This window comes from Sinohyriopsis cumingii, chromosome 12 (assembly GCF_028554795.1).
Source record: "Sinohyriopsis cumingii isolate HCF-2022 chromosome 12, ASM2855479v2, whole genome shotgun sequence".
Taxonomy (NCBI): Eukaryota; Metazoa; Mollusca; class Bivalvia; order Unionida; family Unionidae; genus Sinohyriopsis; species Sinohyriopsis cumingii.
The window spans coordinates 82420067-82444772 of record NC_142972.1 but is presented as its reverse complement, the minus strand read 5'-3'; the positions used below and the strand labels follow the sequence as shown (position 1 = coordinate 82444772).

General features: G+C 37.1%; 1 protein-coding gene across 1 annotated transcript in view; it reads left to right on the top strand.

The window, feature by feature from the left end:
- The window catches only part of LOC149786838 (uncharacterized), a 57413-nt gene that overhangs the window by 13726 nt on the left and 18981 nt on the right, over positions 1 to 24706 (top strand). The window contains exons 3-7 of the mRNA XM_089975986.1: positions 1814 to 1921; positions 4962 to 5055; positions 8098 to 8147; positions 8571 to 8652; positions 10040 to 10125. Coding sequence (XP_089832112.1) covers positions 1814 to 1921; positions 4962 to 5055; positions 8098 to 8147; positions 8571 to 8652; positions 10040 to 10125 — 420 coding nt within the window. The remainder of the gene's footprint in view (positions 1 to 1813; positions 1922 to 4961; positions 5056 to 8097; positions 8148 to 8570; positions 8653 to 10039; positions 10126 to 24706) is intronic.

The window sequence follows — 24706 nt, the reverse complement described above, 5'->3', positions numbered from 1 at the left end:
GACCTCCTTCGATGTTATAGCCCGGTGGGAGTGAAAAGAGAACCGAGCAAGAATATTGGGAAGAAATAAAGCAACACGAATCCCCTTAGACACCAAAAATAAGAAATTTAATCAAAGCAAAATGAATGGCGACAATTACAATTCAATCTAAATTATGTCAACATAATTTAATAGCAGTGTCCAATTTGGTTTTATTTCATCATAATAACGAGTGGTGAAAAGAACGCAATGTTCACGACAGATATTTGCATCACTTTCCCCCTTTGACCGTATATCAGCGTCTTCCTATTTGATTGACTACCTTTTGTATATGCTTCGTCCCTTCGTAGACTTCCTGGTCCTTTATTCTGACTTCGTCCTTCTTTTTCTTTCTCGGACATCTATCTTCAGACTGTCCCGTCTCTCTCCCTGAGAGCTGTTCCTTAAAAGACAAAATTACCCCTAAATCTATGTATGTACCATTTTCTACAGTACATAAATTCCCTCACCTACGTTACTCAGAAGCATAAATAACTATCCGAACACTGGATAAATTCTGACTTAATACGGTAGTTCATTACCCTCGCTTCACTGCGACAGGTTATAAATTACCACGTGAGCGGTCTGTTGAAAATTACCGTATTCCTTTACCTATGCTATACATGTTCGATTACTACTGCATAAAATTCACAAATTATAACTCACATTAATCTCTAACCTAAGAAATTATTTAAACATTACACAATCAAATATAAATAGGTAATTATCGTTAACTCACGATAATCAGTATCGTCCTAACAGACAAAGGAAATTATTTCATATAACCCTATGAAATCCTACACATATGAAAATTTTGATCGCATGCAATCAATTCTACCAATGAACTAATAACTGTAAAATTAAAAGGTAAATTGCTTAACAACTCTTGCATCAATACATTTCCATGAAATTGAATAAAATAAATTGCATAAGAACTCTTGCATCAACGCTTTTCCATGAAATTGAATAAAATAAATTGCATAACAACTTTAGCATCAACACTTTTCCATGAAATTGAATAAACGATACATAATATGGAACCTAGTCATATCAAACACATTTGCATACAAAACAATAAAAAAAATAGAATATTACGTGAAATTAAAATTGCGTACCTTAATGTTGTTCTCTTTCAAAACTAGTGCGTCCTAGCACTAAACCCTGTCTTTTCTTACAAGACAGCTACCTGGTCCCTTTCTTGTTTAACGAGGAAAGCACTATTCTCTTTAGGCTTCCCTCTAAGTCAAACTTCTCCTCTCAGGAATTTTAAGACTAAAGAATTTCGACTAAGGTCGTCACTTTAAATTCACATTACTTCTAAAGTGTACGCCTTAATTTATTCTGGACAATCGTAGGCAGCGGTTCCTAAATTATCCCAAGATAATCATTTCTTCCGTCAGATTTCAGACAGCATATAATCTGTGAAGTACAGGGCATATAGATTTCCCTTTGAAAATGATAATTTAGCACGGGGTCCTATCAAGCCGTTATGGTTGGTAGCTCAAATGTTTACATTCTCAGGACAGTATAACAACGCCCCTGGTCAAATCTCACTCACTCGTAAAATTTAGCCTTTCAAGTTTTAACACTGACACGGGAAAGAAAATCGAAGTGACCCTTCACAAAGACTTTTCTGGCTTAAATGCGATAAAATTTGAATGCTCAATGCATTCAACTTTGAAGTTCAATACAATTTAAAATTCGACACTTCACACCCGTGCAGAATAACATGATATAACAATGGCAAAAAGCTCTCAAAATAATAACTTTTGTTTCTTTTCTGTCACTGATTCAGAATAATCTACGTGTAGAGATGCTGGATTTACAAGGGAACAATCTTGGTGATAAGGGTGCCAGTCTGGTGATGGAAATGCTTCTAGAGAACGTCACTATTTGTCACCTGGTTAGTAAATTCGAAAAGTTACGTTTATTATTATTATTATTATTACATTTGAAATTTCCTCTTGTCAAATTTTTATATAAAATACACTCACATAGCTGTCATTCTTCAACTCTGTGGTCTATTTTCCATGTTTAACTTACGGCCAGATGATCTACTGTTATGGCCCTCTGTGTTGCAGCACTTGTCACTCAACCATTGTGTGTTATCACTTTTGATGCCATATTTCTAATCAGATTTAGATCAAACTTTGAATATGGACTTATATCGACAAGATCTCAGTCGACTCAATAATGAGCGAAATTCCAAGTATATCAATGAAGTGAATTTGCATCCGATTGGCAAAACCAATCCGAATGGTATATTTCTAATTTAATTTTGATGTAATATTTGCTGACATCGTTAAGATTTTACACGAGTTTGATAATGAGCAAAATCTACGCATAATAATGAGACGATCATGCATCTAAATGACTCAGCTTATTTCCGCTCTGGAAGCCATACTTCTGATCCTGGTAAATAGGCTTCAATCATCAAACTCTCTGATGAATACATTCCTGAACGAGATCCACGTATAATAATGGGTGATCCTCAGTCCGATTGGTCAACACTATCTGGCTCTATTTAGGAAAATAATGTTATCAATCTTGTTAAATCGTAGTATATTATCAAGATCTCCGATGAGTCTTGTATGAAACTTGATTACGAATATATGAGAGATAACCTACTATTTTTGTTCATATTGCATATGACAGTGTTACGGAATCAGAGATGAGAGAGAGAAAAAACATTCATACAGTGTTCTGAGAGGAAAGTAGAAATAAAGAATAAGAGGATTGAGTAAACAACTGATGTACTAAGTAGGATCCACAATAACTAGAGATCAGCACTATGTTAACTTTGATCATTTGTCAGTAAACATTTGAATTTAATTGTGGAGAAAAAAAATTGTATATTTTTTGTATTGCTTTAGTAAGACTTTTCTTTTTGTAAAACCATTAAAATGTTAATATTTTTTAACAAAACTGCAAAAATATAGGAGCGAGCCGTAAACATCAAATTGTTGGTTAACATTGTATTACAGTCCAAAGCAGAAATTAAAATTTTAATAAAAAATTTCGAGATGCTTTATCAAATTTATATTTCATAAACGACTAAAATAGGCAAAATCAGTACGATGTAAAAGTTGGGAGATATGTTACATAGCCTTGTGTTCTTACAATAATATATAAGTTAAAGGGTCAACTGCAAAGCTAAATAATTAATGGATGAACTATACCAGGATTCCTAGGGTCTCTTACCTTTTACATATTTTATTTATTCATTTTGTTATTAGACTCAAAATACGTAAGCTTTATAGGACTCCTTTAAACTATAACCAATGACGCAAAAGAATTCTCAGTTTTGATTTCATTCCATCATTCCAGCATTAATGTTTTATAACAGAATTATCTGATCTGCTGCTAAATAGTGATCTCTCTCTCTCTCTCTCTCTCTCTCTCTCTCTCTCTATATATATATATATATATATATATATATATATATATATATATATATATATATTACCCCTTCGTATGCTAATATTTTAATGAGAAAACCGGAGGGTCAACTTTTAGCATGGGTTGACCTTACACCGTACCAGTGGGTACGCTTTATCCATAGTAATAAAGTGGCAACATGGAAGAGAAAGTCTGGATTATTTCATATCAAAGGAAAACAAACTTCCATCCCACAATAAAATTCACGGTAGAAGTCTCCAACTCTAACCACGTATTCCCGGACACAACAACCAGACTGGTTGAAAACAAACTGCATACAGACATCTACTCCAAACCAACTGACAAACACCAGTATCTCCTCCCAAGCAGCTGTCATCCAAAACACTGCATTAGGAACATCACATATAGCCAGGCACCGAGGATCCGCGGAATTTGTTCCGACGATGATGAAACATTCCTAAAAAGGGCTGAAGATTTATCTAAACATTTAATTTACCGAGGCTACGACAAAGACCTGATTACTGATGCAACCCAAAGGACTAAACAAGCAAACCGCGATGACCTATTAAAATACGGAAAGAAGGAAAATACTGATAGGATACCAGTTATACTGACCTACATTCCAGACAACCCCAAAGAAAGTAAAATCATCGGGAAACATTGACCCATCGTGGAATCGTCGGACGCACTATAGTTAATCCTCCCTAACAAACCTGTAGTCGCCTACCTGAGACCAAAAATCCTCAAGGATAGCCTAGTTAGGGCGAAGCTAACGTCAATCACTAATCAAGACCACCCTAGTAAATCTGGTCCCTGTGGCGATAAAAGGTGCAAAACCTGTCAAGATATGATAGAGACCAGGACATTTTCTAGCACAGTGACTAGAGAAAAATTAAACATACATGGTCCAAACAAAATGTCAAAACAGAGAATTTCATTTATCTCATCACATGTAAGATCTGTCGCCTTCGGTTTGTCGGATAAACTGAGAAGCTACACAAAAGGATCAACCTTCATAGATCTGATTGGATGACAAAGAAGCTGTACAAAAGCCCGGTCGCAGAACACTTCTCCTCCCCTGGCCACGCTTTCAGTGATGTAACACTTATTGCAATTGCTCACAACCCCAACTGGAATCCCCAAACCAGGAAAGAAAATAAATCTTACTGGATACGCCGCCTTAGAACATTGAAACCAAGCGGTTTAAACCAAAAGACTAGAAAATGCGGTTACATACATTTACATAAAATACAGATGTCGTTATGGCTGATCAATTTCTAGGTCAATACAAATATTTTCCAGTATCGGCAACAAGCTGAAATAAACTAGTTGAAAAGTTAAAAGGTTGAATTCGTATACAAACATCCATGCAAAGTTTCGCAAACATAACCGTTTTTCTGTTTTATTTGTTTGTCTATTATATATATATATATATATATATATATATATATATATATATATATATATATATATATATATATATATATCTGCGTCTGTTTTATTTAACCTATATTTGTAACATCAATATATCTTTTAATTTTGAGAATTTAGCCAACAACAATTTCGGACATGTTGGCGCAAGAGAGATAGGGAACACACTACCGAGGTTAAAGCTTCTCATATATCTGAGCTTAGCAGGTAAACAGAACTTAGTTCCTTCTCTTTCTCCACCACCTCTACTACCACTACATATGCTTTAAGTAACGGCTACTTCTACTACCAATAGCGCTATTACTACTTATTTTACAACCACAAGCGCCATTGCTACTGATTCACTACTACTAGTGCTATTGCTACTGATTCTACTACTACTGGTGTTATTGCTAATGATTCTACTACTACTACTGGTGCTGTATTCCTCTGATTCTACTACTATTGGTGTTTTTGATACGGATTCTACTACTACTGGTGTTATTGCTACGGATTCTACTACTATTGGTGTTTTTGCTACGGATTCTACTACTACTGGTGTTGTCGTCCTCTGATTCTACTACTACTGGTGTTATTACTACTGATTATACTACTACTGTTGCTATTGTTACTGTTTTTATACCAACTGGTGTTATTGCTAGTGATTCTACTACTAGTGGCACTATTAGTACTGATTATGCTACTACTGGTACTATTGATAATAATTTTACTCTCGGATGCCAGAGGTCGTGGATTCGATCCCCGGCCGAGTCATATCATAGACTGATATAAATGGTACTAACAGCTGCCTCGCTTGGCGCTCAGCATTAATAGGTTAGTGTTATGACTGGTCGGTCTGGTGTCAGGAAAATGTGACTGGGTGGGACATCACGTTACATGTCTGCAGCATGATGCCCCATTGCTAGACATCACTATAAACTGACACACTGCAGACATCGTAGCGATATGACTGAAACATTGTTAAAGCTACGTTAAAATCCAAATCACACACATACACACACACAAACACACACACACACACATTTTGGTACCACTGGTGTTCTTGCTAGTGATTCTACTACTAGTAGTGTTAGTGCTACTGATTCTACTACTACTGGTGACATTGCTACTGATTCTACGACTGCTATTGCTATTACGAGTGATTATACTGGTACTGGTGCTATTGCTGCTAATTATATTACTACTGATGATATTGCTACTGATTATACTACTACTGGTGCTATTACTGCTAATTATACTACTACTGCTGCCATTGCTACTAATTCTACTACGACTACTAGTGTTATTGCTACTGATTCCACTACTACTAGTGCTATTGGTACTGATTCTACCACTAAAGGTGTTATTACTACTGATTCTGCTACTACGGGTGTTATTGCTACTGATTCTACTACTACTGTTGCTATTGCTGCTGATTCTACTACTACTGGTGTTATTGCTACTGATAATACTCCTACTAGTGGTATTGCTACTGATTCTACTACTACTGGTGTTATTACTATTGATTCGACTACTACTGGCACTATTACTACTGATTATTCTATCACCAGTGTTATTGCTAATGATTATACCACTACTGATGTTATTTTTACTGATTTTACTACCACTGGTGTTATTGCTAACGAGCCTACTACTACTGATGCTGTTGCTACCGATTCTACTACTACTGGTGTGAATATTACTGATTCTATTACTAATGATGATATTGCTAGTGATTCTACTACTACGGGTGATGTTTTTGCAGATTCTACTATTACTGGTGTTATTGCTACTGCTTCTACTACTACTGGTGTCATTGCTACTAATTCTACTACTACTGGTGTTATTGCTAACGATTCTACTACTACTGGCATTGTTGCTACGGAGTCAACTACTACTGATGCTATTGCTACTGATTCTACTACTACGGGTGTTATTGCTAGTGATTCTACTACTACTGGCACTATTAGTACTGATTATGCTACTACGGGTGTTTTTACTACTGATTCTACTACTACTGGTGTTATTGCTAATGATTCTACTACTACTGGTGTTGGGTATACTGATTCTACTATTACTGGTGTTATTGCTACTGAATCATCTACTACTGGTGTTATTGCTAATGATTCTACTACTACAAGTGTTGTTGCTACCGAGTCTACTACCACTGGTGTTATTGCTAATGATTATACTACTACTGGTGTTGTTGATACCGATTCTACTACTACTGGTGTAAATGCTACTGATTTTACTACTGCTTGTGTTATTGCTAATGATTCTACTACTACTGGTGTTATTTTTACTAATTCTACTACTACTGGTGTTATTGCTACTGATTCTACTACTACTGGTGTTATTGCTAATGATTCTACTACTACTGATGTTGTTGCTACCGACTATACTACTACTGGCGTAATTACTACTGATTCTACTACTACTGATGCTATTGCTAATGATTCTACTATTACTGGTGTTCTTTTTGCTGATTATAATACTACTGGTGTTATTGCTACTGATTCTACTACTACTGGTGTTGTTGCTACTGATTCTGATACTAGTGCTATTGGTACTGATTCTACTGCTACTAGTGCTATAGCTACTGATTCTACTACTACTGGTGTTATTGCTACTGATTCTACTACTGGTGTTATTGCTACTGATTCTACTGCATTTATAACATTCTCCATATGTTTAATTCTACTACTGCTTCTACTACTACTAAAACTACTGCTGTTGTTCCTGATCCTATTTCTGCTGCTGTTACTGCTACTGGTACGATCTCTACGGTGATGGTACACTTGCCGTGTATTTTAATCATTCAACACATTTAATGCATAATAAAATACCGTAAATGATAAAAATAAAATGCTGCCTAATCAACCGTTCTGACTGGTATCCTACCGCATTCTATGATTGATAATGCTGACAACGGCGATGATCATAAGAAATAATAATAACAATAATAATAATAATAATAATAATAATAATAATAATAATTATAATAATAACACAGTAATAATGATAATACTAATTCTTGAAGGTTTTCGAAATGCAAGGATTATAACATTTACTAATTTTATGGCCCAACGAGAACAAAGTAGTATGTGCGATTTGTAATAGACTAAAGGCTTTCATCATTCAGCAGTATGTTATACGGGTCGCGGAACCTGAGTAATTATATAAAAGATATATCACATTAAGTGGAACTCTGTTTTAACGTGTGCTAAGACCATGTCCATGAAACTGTATTTTTTCCCCCGTTATTTAAAGGTAACAAGTTTGGAGATTCTGGGATGGAAACTATGGCGCCAGGAATAGCAGTAAGTCATGAGATGTGCTCTGTTTGCAACTTGTAGATTTTGTAAATTTCGCTTTCTTTATTTTTTTACAGATGCATCCACCATACTTTTCTTTCTTTTAAACTTAGTTGCGTCGTATCAATGTGAAATTTAATGTATGTATGTATGTATGTATGTATGTATGTATGTATGTATGTATGTATGTATGTATGTAATGTATGTATGTATGTAAGTATGCATGCATGCATGTATGTATGTATGTATGTATGTATGTTTGTATGTATGTATGTATGTATGTATGTATGCATGAATATATGTATGTATGTATGTATGTACATGTGTGTGTGTGTGTGTGTGTGTGTGTGTGTAAACGATAAAAATGCTGCCATACATAATCAAGTCCCAACATTTTATGGGTTATCTTTTCCTCGTTCCCATTTTCAGTTGAACACATCCATAGAACGGTTGAATCTGAGTTCCAACGAATTTGAGGAGAGAGGCGGGAAGCTGCTTGGTGGTGCATTAGGTACATATTATAAAATTGCTATTAATCGATTTTTATGTAGTCCATTATTGATGGACCTCTAATGACTCATACTACTACCGAAATCTCAATCAGGGTGTAAAAACCAATCTACTTGTTGTCTGTCCCAGTTCATATAATTGAGGTATGCATGGACAAGTTCAAGTTTTACTGCGGATAGCAAATCTAAAAGTAATATTATAATCCAGTACTAATAAGAATGAATATAGAAAATTAAACAATATATTATAACCCTGTACGAATAAGAATGCATATAGTAAATTAAACAATATGATTCTAACCCTGTACGAATAAGAATGCATATAGCACATTAAAAAGTATTAGTATAACCCTGTACGAATATAAATGAATATAGCGTATTAAAGAGTATTAGTATAACCCTGTACGAATAAGAATGTGTATAGCAAATTAAACAATATGATTCTAACCCTGTGCGAATAAGAATGCATATAGCAAATTAAACATTAGTATAACCTTGTGCGAATAAGAATGCATAGAGCAAATTAAAAAGTATTTTAATAACCCTGTACTAATAAGAATGCATATAGCAAATTAAAAAGTTATATTATAACCCTGTAAGAATAAGAATGTATATAACAACTTAAGAAGTATTATTATAACCCTGTACGAATAAGAATGCATGTAGCAAATTAAACAATATTATTTTAACCCTGTACGAATAAGACTGCATATAGCAAATTAAACAGTATGATTATAACCCTGTACGGATAAGAATGCATAGAACAAATTAAAAAGTATTATAATAACCTGTACTAATAAGAATGGATTTATCAAATTAAAAAGTAGTATTATAATCTTGTAAGAATAAGAATGCATGTAGCAAATTAAACAATAGGATTATCACCCTGTACTAATAAAAATTTAAATTTATATGAGAAAATCTCCGATTTTAAGGTCTTATTTGGTACTGAATAGAAGGGGCATAGTCGAAATGTCACTTTGAAGCTTATGTTCTGTTCGTGTGTGCGCTATAACAGAATGAGATATACTGATGTATGTTGGTAATTGTATACTCTTCATGCATGTCGTTGTAGGATTAGTAAGAATAATAATGGAAATTTTTCTAAATTTTATTTCTTATATCGGTAATTCGGATAACTGTTCTTTGCCCAAATGTTTTCTTTTCTGTATTGATTATGAATGAATGATAATACATTTTTATTTCACAAAATCATGGAGATTAAAAACTGCTTAAGATAAATTCTCACAAATATATTAATTTTGTTATGAAGTCTATTTGTAAAATATAGTTTTCTTGCATTTTCACTCAAGAAATAATTATGAAGCTTTGGTTTATATTATTATTACTATTATTATTATTATTATTATTATTATTATTCCCCCATAGCGATGAACAAGAAATTGAGGCATCTGAACTTGAGCTGGAATCACTTAAGGGGTAAAGGAGGCGTGGCTGTGGTCCGTGCCCTGAAAGTATGATCATACACGTGCATACAAACACATCATTTCATTTTTAAACGGGGAAGGGCGGATATATAAGATACCTTGCTTTTTTAAGTCATCGTCGACCTGGCGCAGAAGTTATTGTTGTTTTTTTCCTTTCCTATAACAATACGTAATTATATATCACGTGATGGAATCCTATGAACCGTATGCGTAAGAAAATTATTTACTTATTCCTCAGCATATGTAGTTGCTCGCGTTATTTTATCCAAGTCAGATGGAACGATCTGGCTTACATTTTGGAACTCTGAAGATTACTTATGCATCTGTTGATTTATTACTTCACACAAAATACCATTTGGTCATCCAGGCTACCGCTTAAGTCCATCCAACAAAATGACATTTATGAACAAGTGTCCGAAAACGGCACATGATACGTACGTCTTGTAACCATTTTTTTTGCTGGTGACCTTGACCTTTGAACAAAGGACATGTCTATGATATGATGATGTTAAGACATGGGTAAAATCACTGACTTACGTAATCCGTTCTTGTGACCTTGACCTTGAAGGCATGGGATATGACGGATTACGCGAAAAACTTATGATACATGCTAGGCTAAAGTCTCACAAAAATATATTGCTTTAAAGGTTATACTACGAACGACAATATATAGCTGATTTAGCCGTTTTCTTGCCGAGACCTTGATCTTGTGGCAGAGGGCGTGGTTGCGATATATGATGCTCTAGTCATGACATTTAACTAGTTCAAGTTTCATCGCTATTTCTAAGTAATTCAAAAAGTTCTGCTCCAGACAAGGATACAAGTTAGAGTTACATTTCCCTTTGATGTGACATTCAATGCTCCTGATAAGGATAAAAGTCAATGTTACATTTCCCTTTGCTGTGACATTCAATGTTTCGAAAGGTTTTCTCCAAAGATACAAGTCAGAGTTACATTTCCCTTTGCTGTGACATTCACTGTTTCGAAAGGTTTTCTCCAGACAAGGATACAAGTCAAAGTTACATTTCCCTTTGCTGTGACATTCAATGTTTCGAAAGGTTTTCTCCTGATAAGGATACAACCACAAAACTAATCTGTCCTTGCCAAGACTTTGGTCTTGAGATAGGTGTTTTGTTATTGTAGGCTCCATATTGTCTGGTCATACATTATTAATGGTTCAAATTTCATTACAATATCTTCAGTAGCTCAAACGTTGTACTCCAGACTATGCCACAAGTCACATAAGTACATTTTCACGTGATTGGACCATGACCTTGAGGGAGGGGATATAGCTATGGCAAGCACAACTTACTATTCTTGACAAGGATTCAAGTACAGAATTACATTTTTCCATGTCGTGACCTGGACCTTACGAAATGGGCATGGTTATGGTACGCGACACATCGTCTAATTATGACATTTATTAGTTACATGTTAGACTAGCAGCTGGGTAATACCATGATTGTCTTGAATTCTCTTTAACCATGGCTTAAAGACAATGTTTATAGGGATTTATAAAGGTCATAACATTCTATAAATCCCTATACATTAACATGTAACGAATGTATTACCTCATAAACCTTATATCTTGAAAGAATAACACATAACTGTAACTTAGCTACCATTGTTTGCGATAACATCATAATTTACAAACGTAGCGCAAATTATAGCAGTCACATTCTTTGGGTCGAAATACAATCCCGCCGAACGATTGACGAATGGGGATTGTTAGACTAAAATGCAGCCTTCTTTTTGTTGGGGTTAATGTAATTTCAGTTGGTAATAACCAAATGGGAACTCATTTATATATAAAATAATTTATCAATGTCATCTATACATTAGATATCTGCATTTTAACTTTTGAAACTGAGGTTGTCCGCCATTTTGTTTCATCCATTTGTGTATAGATTGTAGTCATGTGGTTTACTTCAAAGCCACAGTAACTTTTCGGAATTCGTCACGCGGCTAGATTAATTGTTAACAGAAGTAATGGAGGAATGGGCGGTTGGTACTGAACGAGAGGAATAAACACGTACATTTATTTACTCGTCGACCCTAATAGGTTTCTGGCCGTACAAGTAGGGATAATTTCATGAATCAATGATGGTGTCAAACTCTTACGTAGGCTGAACGCATTGAATAACATTGTTCCTCAGTGTATTCATTAAAATATATACATTGTACCGGAAGTTGTTGAGCCATGGAGCAACAATCTCGAATACAACGCCAGTTTGATAATACAAGTAAGTCCTCCAAGCCCTTCAAACAGAGTGGTTATAAACAAAATTATCTACTCAACATCCAAATTCGGAGCGAATATACACTAACAATATTATTATAAACAGACAGATACAGGAAAAATCTCACACCGATTCACTTCTGTCACAGCGGTGCTTGGGTCAAAGAAATCCCACCTAAGATGTTTTTGAATGCAACATGCACAGGCTATGCACCACTTAATATAAAGTCGTTCTTGTTTTTCTTAACCCACGAAACAAGGTACAACTGGTGCGTTGTTAACTTTTAATGTCATAACGCTGTAACGTTTCACTCTAATTTATATTAAGTGAAGTCATTACATTAGGAGTTGTAACTAAGCACGGTACAAAATTATTTGCTATGAATCATTTAAGAATAACTTTTTATTGCAGCCTAAAGTATACACACAAACATTATGTACAAATAGTTTTTGATGACTGTAGTATACTCAAATGCACGCCTTGTAACTGATCAACAAAATAATTTTGCAGTACAAAACTATACTATAAAATGTGTCAGCAGTATAACCGGATACAACACAATGTTATATGAACAACAAGAATATCATTTGGTGATGATTTGAACGACAAATTCAAGCAATACAAGGGAATACACGAAAGGTACCTTCGGTATTTATTAACAAGACGCATATTTGAAAACAAAAGAATATTCTGGCCTTAAAACTTATAACCACATTAGAATCCTTATTTATTTCTAATGTATTTATATCAAATTCAAAAGTTCTGGATAATCCAAAAGTCAAGACATTGCACGAAATGTATTTACCACAGGACTGTGTCATAATGATTAACCCTGCAGTCCCGAACGTAATGTATTAAAACCCTTTATTGTATGTACTCTTCCGGCGATGTCGCACCTGTACTTCTCTTTGTAACCTGGTACCCTGATCAGTCATGACGCTTCGCACACTACGGACAGGACGCGCCGTTGAATGGACATACCGGTGGAGAAATTAAAGATAGCGGAAGTAATGCAGAAATGCGTCGACAATAAGGAAATATTAAATCAGTTATATCATGTCGCCACAGGCTTTTTCGTTGTATTAGTCATAACTATATCAATTTAAGTACTGTCAGTTTGATCCATTATGGGGGGGGGGATAGTAAGAGAGGAGATGGTGTCGTTGAGCATAACTGCATTTTGGAATGCAATAATGGAACAGATAACGGGGTCGGTGTGGGTGGGATTAGGTTTTTAATGCAATATATACATATTTTTGCGATGCAGTTTTTGGAGCTTTAATAGCTCCGATGTCCTAAGTGGTTCGAGCTTCCGCCTCGGATGCGGAAAATTCACGAGTTCTAACAATGGCAGAGTCATACGTAAAACTTAATAGAAATGGTACTAGTAGGTGCCTCGGTTGGCGCTCAGCATTAAGAAATTAGTGTTTGGGCTGGTCGGCATGGTGTCCGGATAATGTGAATGTGTGTGACGTGATGCTACAAGTCTGCAGCATAATGTCCCCATGTTAGACATCTTTATGAACTGCAACACTTCAGACATCGTAGCGATATGAATAAAATTGTTAGAGCTAATTCAAAAATCTTAATTAAATAACACTCATAAATAGACTTAAATTTTGCCATTCGAAATATCTTATTTACAAGAATATAATAGTTTGCGATGTGACTGGAAATCTGGATAGGTCGAGTACTGATATTAATACTACATGAAATGCATCTCATCAAATAGATCTAAATCTTAAATCACTGATTCGTAGACAAAAATTGTAAGATTGATATAGTTGTAAAATGGGCAATGCTAACATGACAAATGTGATCTACAGTAAGGTATATGCTAGGTTTACCTGGTCGCTGTTAAACACTGATAATCGTAAGAGATGTTTATAAAAAAATATTTAACAATACTCATCTTAGAACATAATAATAATTTCATTTTAAATTTAGCTAGGCATTGATGCTGCTTTGACCTCAGTGTAGATATTACTTGAATAAAGAAATATTAACAGTTTTATGCACAGAAAATATTGTATCTTGCAGACAGACCACTACTGTGCAAAATGCACCAATACAATAACAACTTTCTGAAACATAGAATATACTCTCCTGTAACTTGAAATAAATAGCTGGTCAAATATGCAGGAATCTGAGGGTTGTCTGTGACCTGTTAAAAGTGTGACAATGCAAGAATATATCACAGCGCTACTATTGCACTAAGTGGTTAGAGCATCCGCCTCGGATGTGGCAAGTCGCGGGTTCGAACCACGGCCTAGTCAAACCAAAGACTTATAATAATGGTACTAACAGGTGCCTTGCTTGGCGTTCAGCATTAAGAGGCTAGTGTTATGACTAGTCAGCCTTGTGTCAGGATAATGCGACTGGGTGGGACATAATACCAAACGTCTGCGGCATGATGCCCCAGTGCTAGACATCACTATAAACAGCCACACTACAAACATCGTGGCATCACTGAAAAAGTTGCTAAAGTTACGTTAAAAATCCAAATCACAAACATTATTGCAGCTCTGGGAATTTTGAAAGACGTCTAATGCTTAGCTCCTTGGGCTGAATTTTGCTTGTTGTTCGAACACATAGCTGCTTTTATTGAACTACTGCTAATTTTATATATATATATATATATATATATATATATATATATATATATATATATATATATATATATATATATATATATATTTAATTGAAGGAACAAAAAGCTATGGCAATCAATGCATCATTCCTGCCAAACGGAGTATTTTATCACGATATCGATACTGAATTTTCTATTTCAAGCTTATCAAAATCAAATTACATGAATCAATTGCATAATTTTGCAAGTGAGACAATTTATATATGCCAACACACTGATCATGCTAAAAGTCTAAACGTATGAAAATATAACTCTGATAAACATTGTTACTACCAAATGGGGACTTCCGGTGGACGAGTGGTCTAAAGGCTCGCATTTTACCGATCACTGCCATCTTACTTCTGTCGGCGTGGGTTCGAGTTTCAGACTCGGCCAATGTGTATATGTGAGAAAGTTAGCCAGGGGCTTCCCGTGGGTCGGTGGTTCTTTCTTGGTATTTCAATAGTTCTTCCTCCACCAGTGATACTGACCGCCATGTATAAATTATCATGCGCTAAAATATGGCGTCAAACCAAAAATAGCTACTAGTACCAGTTATGTTGGTAAGGTTGTTTATAATGATCTTTTCTCTGTGGCATATGCTGACAGGAAATAAATATTTTCGAAACCAAAGAGGTGCTTGATAATTTAGACATTCTTTTTCTTCTTTTTTATTGTCTTTACACATGCTAATACTTGCCAGTACATTCGTTATGATTTACCAATATTTTCATTGACGCTCACCAGCCGCTAAATCCGATTAAGAGGAATAAATACAATCCAGATTAAACCAGTTTTTTACGATGGCACGTCAAGGTTTCAAAGAATATTGCTGATGTTGACGTTGGACGTTTTAAGTTTTCCAGTTTGATCTAGGACAATAACAAGCTCTCCCGGGTCAACGCCAACAACAACAAGGCTGGTAAACTCTGTGAAATCGGATTTGGTAGCAAACCTAGTCAGATCCTCGATGCCTTGTCTGGTCCCTGCGCTTGCGCGTCTGTAAATATTAAGATACTTCATATATGCTTCAAGTGTACTTCTAATTATCAACGTAAACCAGTAAGTGCTTGCGGGGTCTGGCTTCGCGCAATTGCATGCGGTGCTTTTTGAAAGATTTCCACATATTGTGCAATACATCCGAGTTTGTAACAGTAGCGTTAAGTAAAAAGCAACTTCATTCTGGATGTGTCCATATAAATAATCAACAACTTCACTTGGAGGTGCAAGCCCGAGTGAATCGAAATTCAAAGACGTTTAGGTGTTATCGTGAACAAAACTGAATGAGTTCTGGGTCCCAATGTCCAATCCAGATAAACAATCCCATTTTACCACATGAGTTGAGTCACTGATGCAAATTCATCACACATAAAGACACATCAGAAATATTTGACTATTGATTGCATTATGAGTAAATCAAAATTAGTCAAAGAACTTACTTTCATGACTGTCAACAGTGAGACGATAACTGGATACATTTTGGATTCGTCCGGAGTAGTCGAAAACCATTGGCTGCGTGTATTTTATTTAATCGTCCAGGGTAGTTGAAGAACGTTTCCTGTATTATATTCGTCTACAAGACGTTATAGTCCGCCAACCGTCTTTTTCAGAGCTCTGCCAGATACGGTCCTCACGGCCCATAACGCAGCCTCTTTTGCAATCACTGGGACTTCAGCCACCACTATCGCTGAGATTGCAGCAAAACAAGAAATATTCCACTGTAGTTTTGCATTCGTGTCACTTCCGATGTCGATAACTCTAATTTTACTCAGGTGTTCGTTCTTTTGTTTGACTTCCTTAACATGACTGAGCTGTGTTTGAGTTAGTTATAATGAATCATTTTCCAGTTAACTTCGTCAGAGAAATCCTCATTGTGAGCCCGCACTAGAATTTTCGTGATATAACATACTTATTGTCAAACGTAGCAGGTGTAATTACTAGCCTGACAATTTTGTTCTAGTTTTCCACATGGGCAACAATGACTCTCATGCAGCCACCAATACTCTCCAACAGCATTTTATCAAAGAGAACATCTATAAGTGGGTGCATAATTACACCGCATGAAAGTGCATCTCTATTACGGACTGATAAACCAGGTCTAGGTGTTCCAACGAAAAGTGATATATCAGATTCAACGTGGCGACCTCTTTCATGGAAATCTGCAACCAGTGTCAATATTTTGGGCTCGGTCAAATGTGCAGCAATAGTTTGTGATATGTATGTGCGACTTAATTGTTTGTAGTGAAGCAAAATTTCTTCCGTTGGTTCTTGATGACGTTTAATCCCAGAGAGACTTCAGAAACTTCGGAACGGTGAAATATCATTTTATGAATAATGTGTCCATCGCGCGCCCGTTCTCAAATTTGAAACACCACAAACACGTGTCTTCATTCACTGATACCATATTGGGTGGTTATTTGCAATGATATCTGCTGAACAGACCATAATACGAATATGTGGTGAGCGTGAAAAAATGAGAGAGGTTATGTACATCCAGACCCCATAAACGACAAGAAGCGCATTTATGTAGCTATCAATCGAGTTTTCCGAGGAATCGAAGATGTGAATTTCGACAACACAGCTTTACTATCATCAATACCATCAGCATGCCATATTGCACGTTTGCTGTCGCTCTTTCGGTGTAACGTGACTGTGTGTTTTGCTCTGAATATAATAATAATAATAATAATAATGAGGACTTTGTATAGCGCCTAATCTTTAGATGCTCTAAGCGCTTTACAACATTAGACAACACCTATAAGATAAAAAACATATAATAATATTATTACAAAAACAAACACCATGAAATTAGAAAAACATTAAAAAATAAAAAAAAACATGCTAAGAATATTTCAGGTAGGAAACATTACTAGGTCTTTAAGTTTGTTCTTGCAGTCGAAATAAGTGAGTTTTGAGAGCCCTCTTGAATGTGATCACTGTGTCTTTGTGTCTAAGTTCAGTGGACAATTCATTCCACGTTGCTGGGCCCTGGTATGCAAAAGAACGCTATCCATATGACTTTGTTTTCATAGTGGGAATAATGAGTATACGATTGTCAGAAGAGGAGCGTAAGTATCTTGCTGGTGTATAAACATGGGTGAGGTCGGATAGGTATGTTGGACTAGAGTCCGACAGTGAAACGTAGCACAGGGAACAAATTTTGTGCTTGATTCTGGATCGAATGGATAGCCAGTGTAGGGGAAAGAGCAGCGGGGAGGTGTGCTCTGATCGTGGTACTCTAATTATGATCCAAGCAGTTGTGTTTTAAACTTTTTGAAGTTTCTGGAGTAGATATTGAGATGAACCAGACATAATTGAGTTACAATAATCCAGTCTTGAAAGTACTAATGAACACACAAGTGTTTTAGTGGCATCAACTGAAAGATATTTGCGAATTGAGCTGATGTGTCTCAGCTCAAGATATGCAGCCTTGCATATGTTCATGACATGTTTGTGCAATGTAAGAGTACTGTCCAGAGTAACGCCTAGGTTTCGTACTGATTGTGTGAATTTAATGTTGGCGTTCCTGATATTTATTGTTTGAGGTAAAGGATGTGAATGAGAAAGTCTTTGTGTTGTGAACAGAATGGCCTCAGTTTTATCATCATTCATCTGCAGCTTGTTACATGTCATCCATGATTTCACATCAGAAATGCACCTCTCTACACCTTGGATGGTAGCATCAACTTCAGTTGGGTGGCTAGATTTGTATATTTGGGTGTATATTTGGGTGTCATCAGAGACACTGCATGATGATCTATGACACTTGAGAGCGACTGAGTGTACAGAATGAAGAGAACAGGTCCAACAACAGACCCCTGTGGGACACTACAACATAGATCAACTGGGCTGGAGTGTATTATTCCATTTGCAGATACAATTTGTGTCCTGTTGACCAAGTAGGACATGAACCACAGTAAGGCTGTATCATGAATGCCAAATACATGCTGGAGACGGTGAAGTAATATATCATGGTCTATTGTGTGAAATGCTGCAGACAAATCAAGGAGGGTGAGGACTACAATCTTTCCGCTATCCATCGCAGAGAGAATGTCATTAACTACTTTTAGAAGAGTAGTTTCAGTACTGTGGCAAGGGCGATAGGCAGATTGTACATTGCTAAAAAGACTGTTTGAATTTAGAAGAGATACAAGCTGGGATAGAACAACCTTTTCTAAGATTTTTTATATGAATGGAAGATTATAAACTGGGCGATAGTTCTTTAAATCGTTATGGTCTAGTGTTGATTTCTTCAGCAGAGGCTTTACAATGACAGTTTTGAAAAATGATGGGAATTCCCCGGATGAGAGAGAGAGGTATTAATAACATCAGTTAGTGAAGGCAATACTGGATCTAAGCACTCAAGCAGCAGTGATGTTGGAATTGGATCAAGTTCACATGACTTTGGTGCACTCTTCATCAGGATTGTACGTACGAAATCCATAGAGACAGATTCAAATGCTGCTAATGGTTGCCGCTCAAATTCTGTATCCCAACTGTATGGTGACGACGAGTCAATTTAAATTGTGGTGTCAAGCTTATCTCTAATGGTTTGTACCTTGTCATGGAAGACATTTGCAAACATGTCGGGAAGGTCGACTGGAGAGAAGGTAGTTGGAAGTGGTGTTGATTTGTTCCTTGACATTAGCTTGTTAGTAATCTCGAAAAGCTCTTTGCAGCTGGAACTTTCCATGATCTTAGTAGTGTAATGGGCTGATTTCGCTGCATGGACTTTATTTGTGACATTCTTCTTAGCGACGTCATAGATTTGCTTACAAATAGTGAGTCTGGTGGAAAGTCAGAGCCTCTCAGGTTTACGGCGGTCTCTTTTAGCCGTGTGAAGTTGGTCCCTAACACTGCTATACCATGGAGAACACTTTTGAATTGATACTCTGCACTTGGTATCTGGGGCATGTTTGTCTAGCAATGAACGCAGACAGTTATCGAGTTGTTCTGCGGTAGGAGGTAAGCAAGTTGTTAGGTTAGCTTGGATGTCGTGCAATAGTTTGGTTCTATTTATCATACGGTGGTTTCTCTTAGTAGCAGATAAAGGTGGAGGGTTAGCGACTGATACGTCCAGATGGCATATAATGCAGAGGTGATCTGATGCAAGGTCATGGGATACCAGGGAGGACCGTAGAATGTTATCATCAGGTCTATCAAGAATCCAGTCTAAAATGTGACCATGTTTATGTGTGGGTTGGTTAACTGATTGTTTGAGGTTGAAAACATTAATGGAATCTATGAGTTTTGATGTATTTGAGTTTCCAGGACCGTCAAAGTGAAAGTTGAAATCTCCAAGGATTCGGAAACTGCTTCAAAAAGAGAGGGTCAGCCAGCTTGTTTTTTCTACTAGGAGGAGGGCGGTATAGTCAGAAAAAATGGACTGACCTTTGCTCCAGTGTGAGTGTGGTTTGGACTGGTTCAAACGATGTGTGGTCGAAATTGATTGTTGTGGTGTAGTTAAGACGTTTTATCATGGAGTTCTTTGTGATGACAGCAATTCCACCTCCGCGAGAATTACGGGGGAACGACTTGATGGAGTAACCAGTGGGTATTAGATCCGCACACTTGGGCTCATCGCCAGATGTTTTTAGTCATGTTTCTGTCAGGAAAAATATGTCAACATTCTGGTCGTTGATAAAATTAACTATTTCTGTGCGCTTTTCCGGTGGTCCTACTGACTGGGCATTGAATAATGCAATGCGCAGAGGTATTTCTTGGATAGTTGACACAAAGGTTGACGAATTAATTGGGATTTGAATTAGGTTATCTAAATTAACGGTTGAAATTTTTTTAAATGGTTGTGCTGAAATAAGGGAGATAACTGGGATTCTTCTACCTGTTCTAAGCAGTCCAGCTTTGAAACAACGTTTCTTTTTTAGCTTCTGTTTACATTTAGGTAATGATGAATGTAGTCCCAGTTCGTTTAGTCTAGAGCACAATGTAGTGTGGAGAGCCAAGGAGTGATCACTTAAAGCAATTAATGAGGGTCCATCGTAGCATAAACGGGTTGACTGGCGAGTATCACGTGATGGCGGTTTGTTCAAAAACAGTAGAGCAAGACAGGTGAGAAAAAGTCTTATTATTCTCGTTTCCAAAACAAGGAGATGAAGAAACACATACTAATTTAACAGCCAATACATAATGAACACAATAACAAAAATGAAAACAGGCAACAGGCACAAATATCATGAAAACGGTAGTAAAAAACAGAACAGCTGCTTCAAGCCGGTTAAGCGATAACGACCATCTTGTACAGGAAATATAGCCTTGCGAACATCTCTGGAAAACCCAAATATATGACTGGGAAACGATCATTCTTTCTCTGTAAAGTTGTCCTCGACGCTGTGTAAATCTGAAAGTTGCAATTAGGATTAGAAAACTTTAAATCTCCCACCTCTACAGCAACGGGAGAATTGCGTGTCTCATAGGCTTTCATATTGTAAATGCTAAATGATCCGCATGTTTGTTTGCGTCCTTTTGAAATATTATAGACGGGCCAACGGATCTCACACGATCTTCGATGCATCTGGCGAGTAATATAATCGTCGTGGCAATGTTTTTGTTGGTTTCATAAGCGGTACAAACATTTGTTCGTAGCCCGCGTTGAGGTCCTTCCGTGGAGTCTGTGGAGACTGCATTATATTTTTGACACGTTCGCCAACAACTATATAACCGTGAAGGAGTTCCAATTGATCTCAGTCAGTAACCTCTGTTACAGCATCGCTGGCATATTTCGTCATTGTATATGTTTATCATGGCTGTTAGATGTTTCGTCTAAACTGGTTCAAAGTTGGCCCCGGTGGTGAAAAGCTGCTCATTTTACAAGCTGGTCGGCTAGGCGCCATGTCCATTGAATGTTCGCACGCCCATCTGTGTCAAGCCCACGAAATATCATCAACATGTTGCAGTTATCCGGATCACCTTAGGCACGTGTGCCTATCGTTGTGTCATATTGATCATCTCTGAGTATTAGTGCCGGCCCCTGGAAAGTATTATCGCTGGGTTGACTTAAAAGTCCAAAACATCATCTCATCGTATACGACAAGATTTTTTTGCTGGTGATCAAGGTCGTTAACGTCAAGGGCTTAACTTATTGCTGAAAAGAACTCAATAGTGGATGAAAAGGAATGTCCTGGACGACGAAAGTGGAACCCTAAAATCCATGTGTACATCATAACGTGATTGATTCGATTGAGGATTTTAAAAATGTCGGAGTAAATATCTTTGTAAAAGCATATCAATGAATGGAATTTATTGTTGGCCTGGAACAAAGATAGACATACACCTGGGTTCTAATAAAAGACAAGCGCCATGACTTGAACCTGATACATCCTACATCTGGAGAAAGAATCGCCAGATCTATCGTCAAAAAATGTATTAAGGTCAATATTGTACTTGGGGTCCCTAGCCTGCCACATGGAGACAGAAAAAGTCAAATTACAGGAAAAACGGCAATATAGTCAACATGGATGAGAAATAGATCACGATCTAATATAGTCTTCGCGGTTATTAGAAGAGATAAGCAACTGTTGAAAAGTTGGATTGATGTGTGGACCCACAGCGAAGTTAACAGGGCGGATATATTATTTCTTTCACTTGATCGGGTACATGAGCGTCCAAAGATTCAACAACTGTGGCAGACGTATTCAGAGGTATATATGCACGTGGAATACTAATATGACCTCGGCTTCTGCAGATAGACCAGTAACCGCATTGCTGACGAAACAACAAGCTCTGGTTCGTAATGGACATGTCAGCATACATTGTGATCAGGCTATTGCGAAACGATTCAACAGTACTCTGGAGGAACGATTATTCGGGCACCAGTGCACACAAGAAGTTTTGATGAATCGCAAGCGACCTCACGAGTGATGACACGACTTCGCTCGGTCACAGCAGCTTTGAAAACTCAAACCAAAAACCGAATCGTGTCGGAACCCTCTGACAGTTCGGCAGAAAACTGTCCAAAAATACCGCGTAAGACTCACTCTAAACCAAGTTTGTTCAGTATATATATGCACCAGAGGAACTGAAAGGCAGACAATGCCTTGCTGCTGGACCGGAATGGTCCGTTGATACATTTACGAACTAAAACTGAGTTGATATTCCGGGGCAACAACACAAATATGTAGCGCCCGTGGACGAACGAGAGGCAAAGCCTCCAAGTTCAGAATTTGTGAGGGAGCAGTGACACGTCATTTACGCGAGCACACAATTATCGCAAATATTTAATTTGGGATCTACGCGTGTCCCTACGCGTAGTAGCCATTCCATCAGGGAAAATCTATCTCTAGGTATCCAAGGGGGATAAATTTACCTTGATGCAGTGGTATATATGCGATGTTTATTGGCCGAATAACATTTTCACCGTGTGCGAATTCACATCATTGCTGAAGACACTCCTCATTCATGTTGTACTTGAGATAATTGCGACTACAATCCGGGAAATTTCTTTGTCCTTTGTCAACTAAGTACATTGTAGGTATCATTCCTTGATAGGCGTTCTGGCGCATTGGTCCATTGAATTTCTCCCGACTTTCTTTTTGGCGTTGCTGAACAGCGGATGGTCCTTCGGGTACTCACTGGTGTCAAACTCATTTAAGAGTGATGCCTTGCCATATTCGCGTAGACATTGGTGGTAATATGTACGTATCCGTGTACATAATCTTAATTTTGTCGCCGTTCTGTGACTTGATTAAGTCGTAGTAGAACTCATACATTAGCAATTTGGATACGTTCAACACACGCTGTTCACTAGTTTGTCTATGCTGGACGTTAGAAACCGAAGGGAGTTAGTGAACTGCAGCTGACCCAGTTGAAACATTATATTTTGCTTCATTTTGTTGATAATTATTGGTGCATTCGATTCCGCATGATCAGGTGAATATCATAACTGCGCAGGTTATGAAGCACAACTGGAATTCTATTGTTGTTGAGATATAATCGCATGCGCTGTGTGCGTCTCCTTCGTACACACCGCGGACCTGGCAGTGATCACACATTGTGGAACTTCCATCTCCACCGGAGGTTTCAAAACAGATCCAGCAATGAGTTGTCGCGAAAAACTCACTATTGTCATTATGGGCCATTTTCATGTCAGGTAAGCTGTCGCGGTAACCTCGAACTCTTTAATGAACAACTCAGTCGAACTGTAGCCTGTATGCGACAATGGCAGGTCATTTGTTCCATTACATCAGACGACAGTTGAGAAAAAATCCATGGGCTGTTTACAGCAACTTGCTTTGTATTCGATTTAAGATCTGGGTTGGCGTCTCAGATTTATTCCTCGGACGACCTGTAGTTCCTTATTGAAAAGTTCAAGCATTTAAAATCCGGGCAAATAAAATACTGAACATTCAACTTTCGTTACTTCGTGATAAATTTCAAAACGTTTTTGCCAGGTTTTTACATGATAGTGAGCTTCTCTTGCACTACAGTTCATGACCCTCAATCAACTGTTGGATTCTACATACATGCATGCAGAGTCGACATAAAATCTGTTTACCCTTGTGTTTGTTGTGCCAGGAGACCATTCGTGGAGAATCATTTATCCATAAGTAATGATACCGCGCAACTGAACCGCCCATATTGGTAAGCAAGAACATATCAACACTGAACAGCATATGATTCGCGGTAGAATCGGCTGAAGACCTTTATTCCAAACAAATACATTAACGGCGATATCAGAGGTGAGTTGTTCAACCTTACTGATGTCACTAACTGGTACAATGTT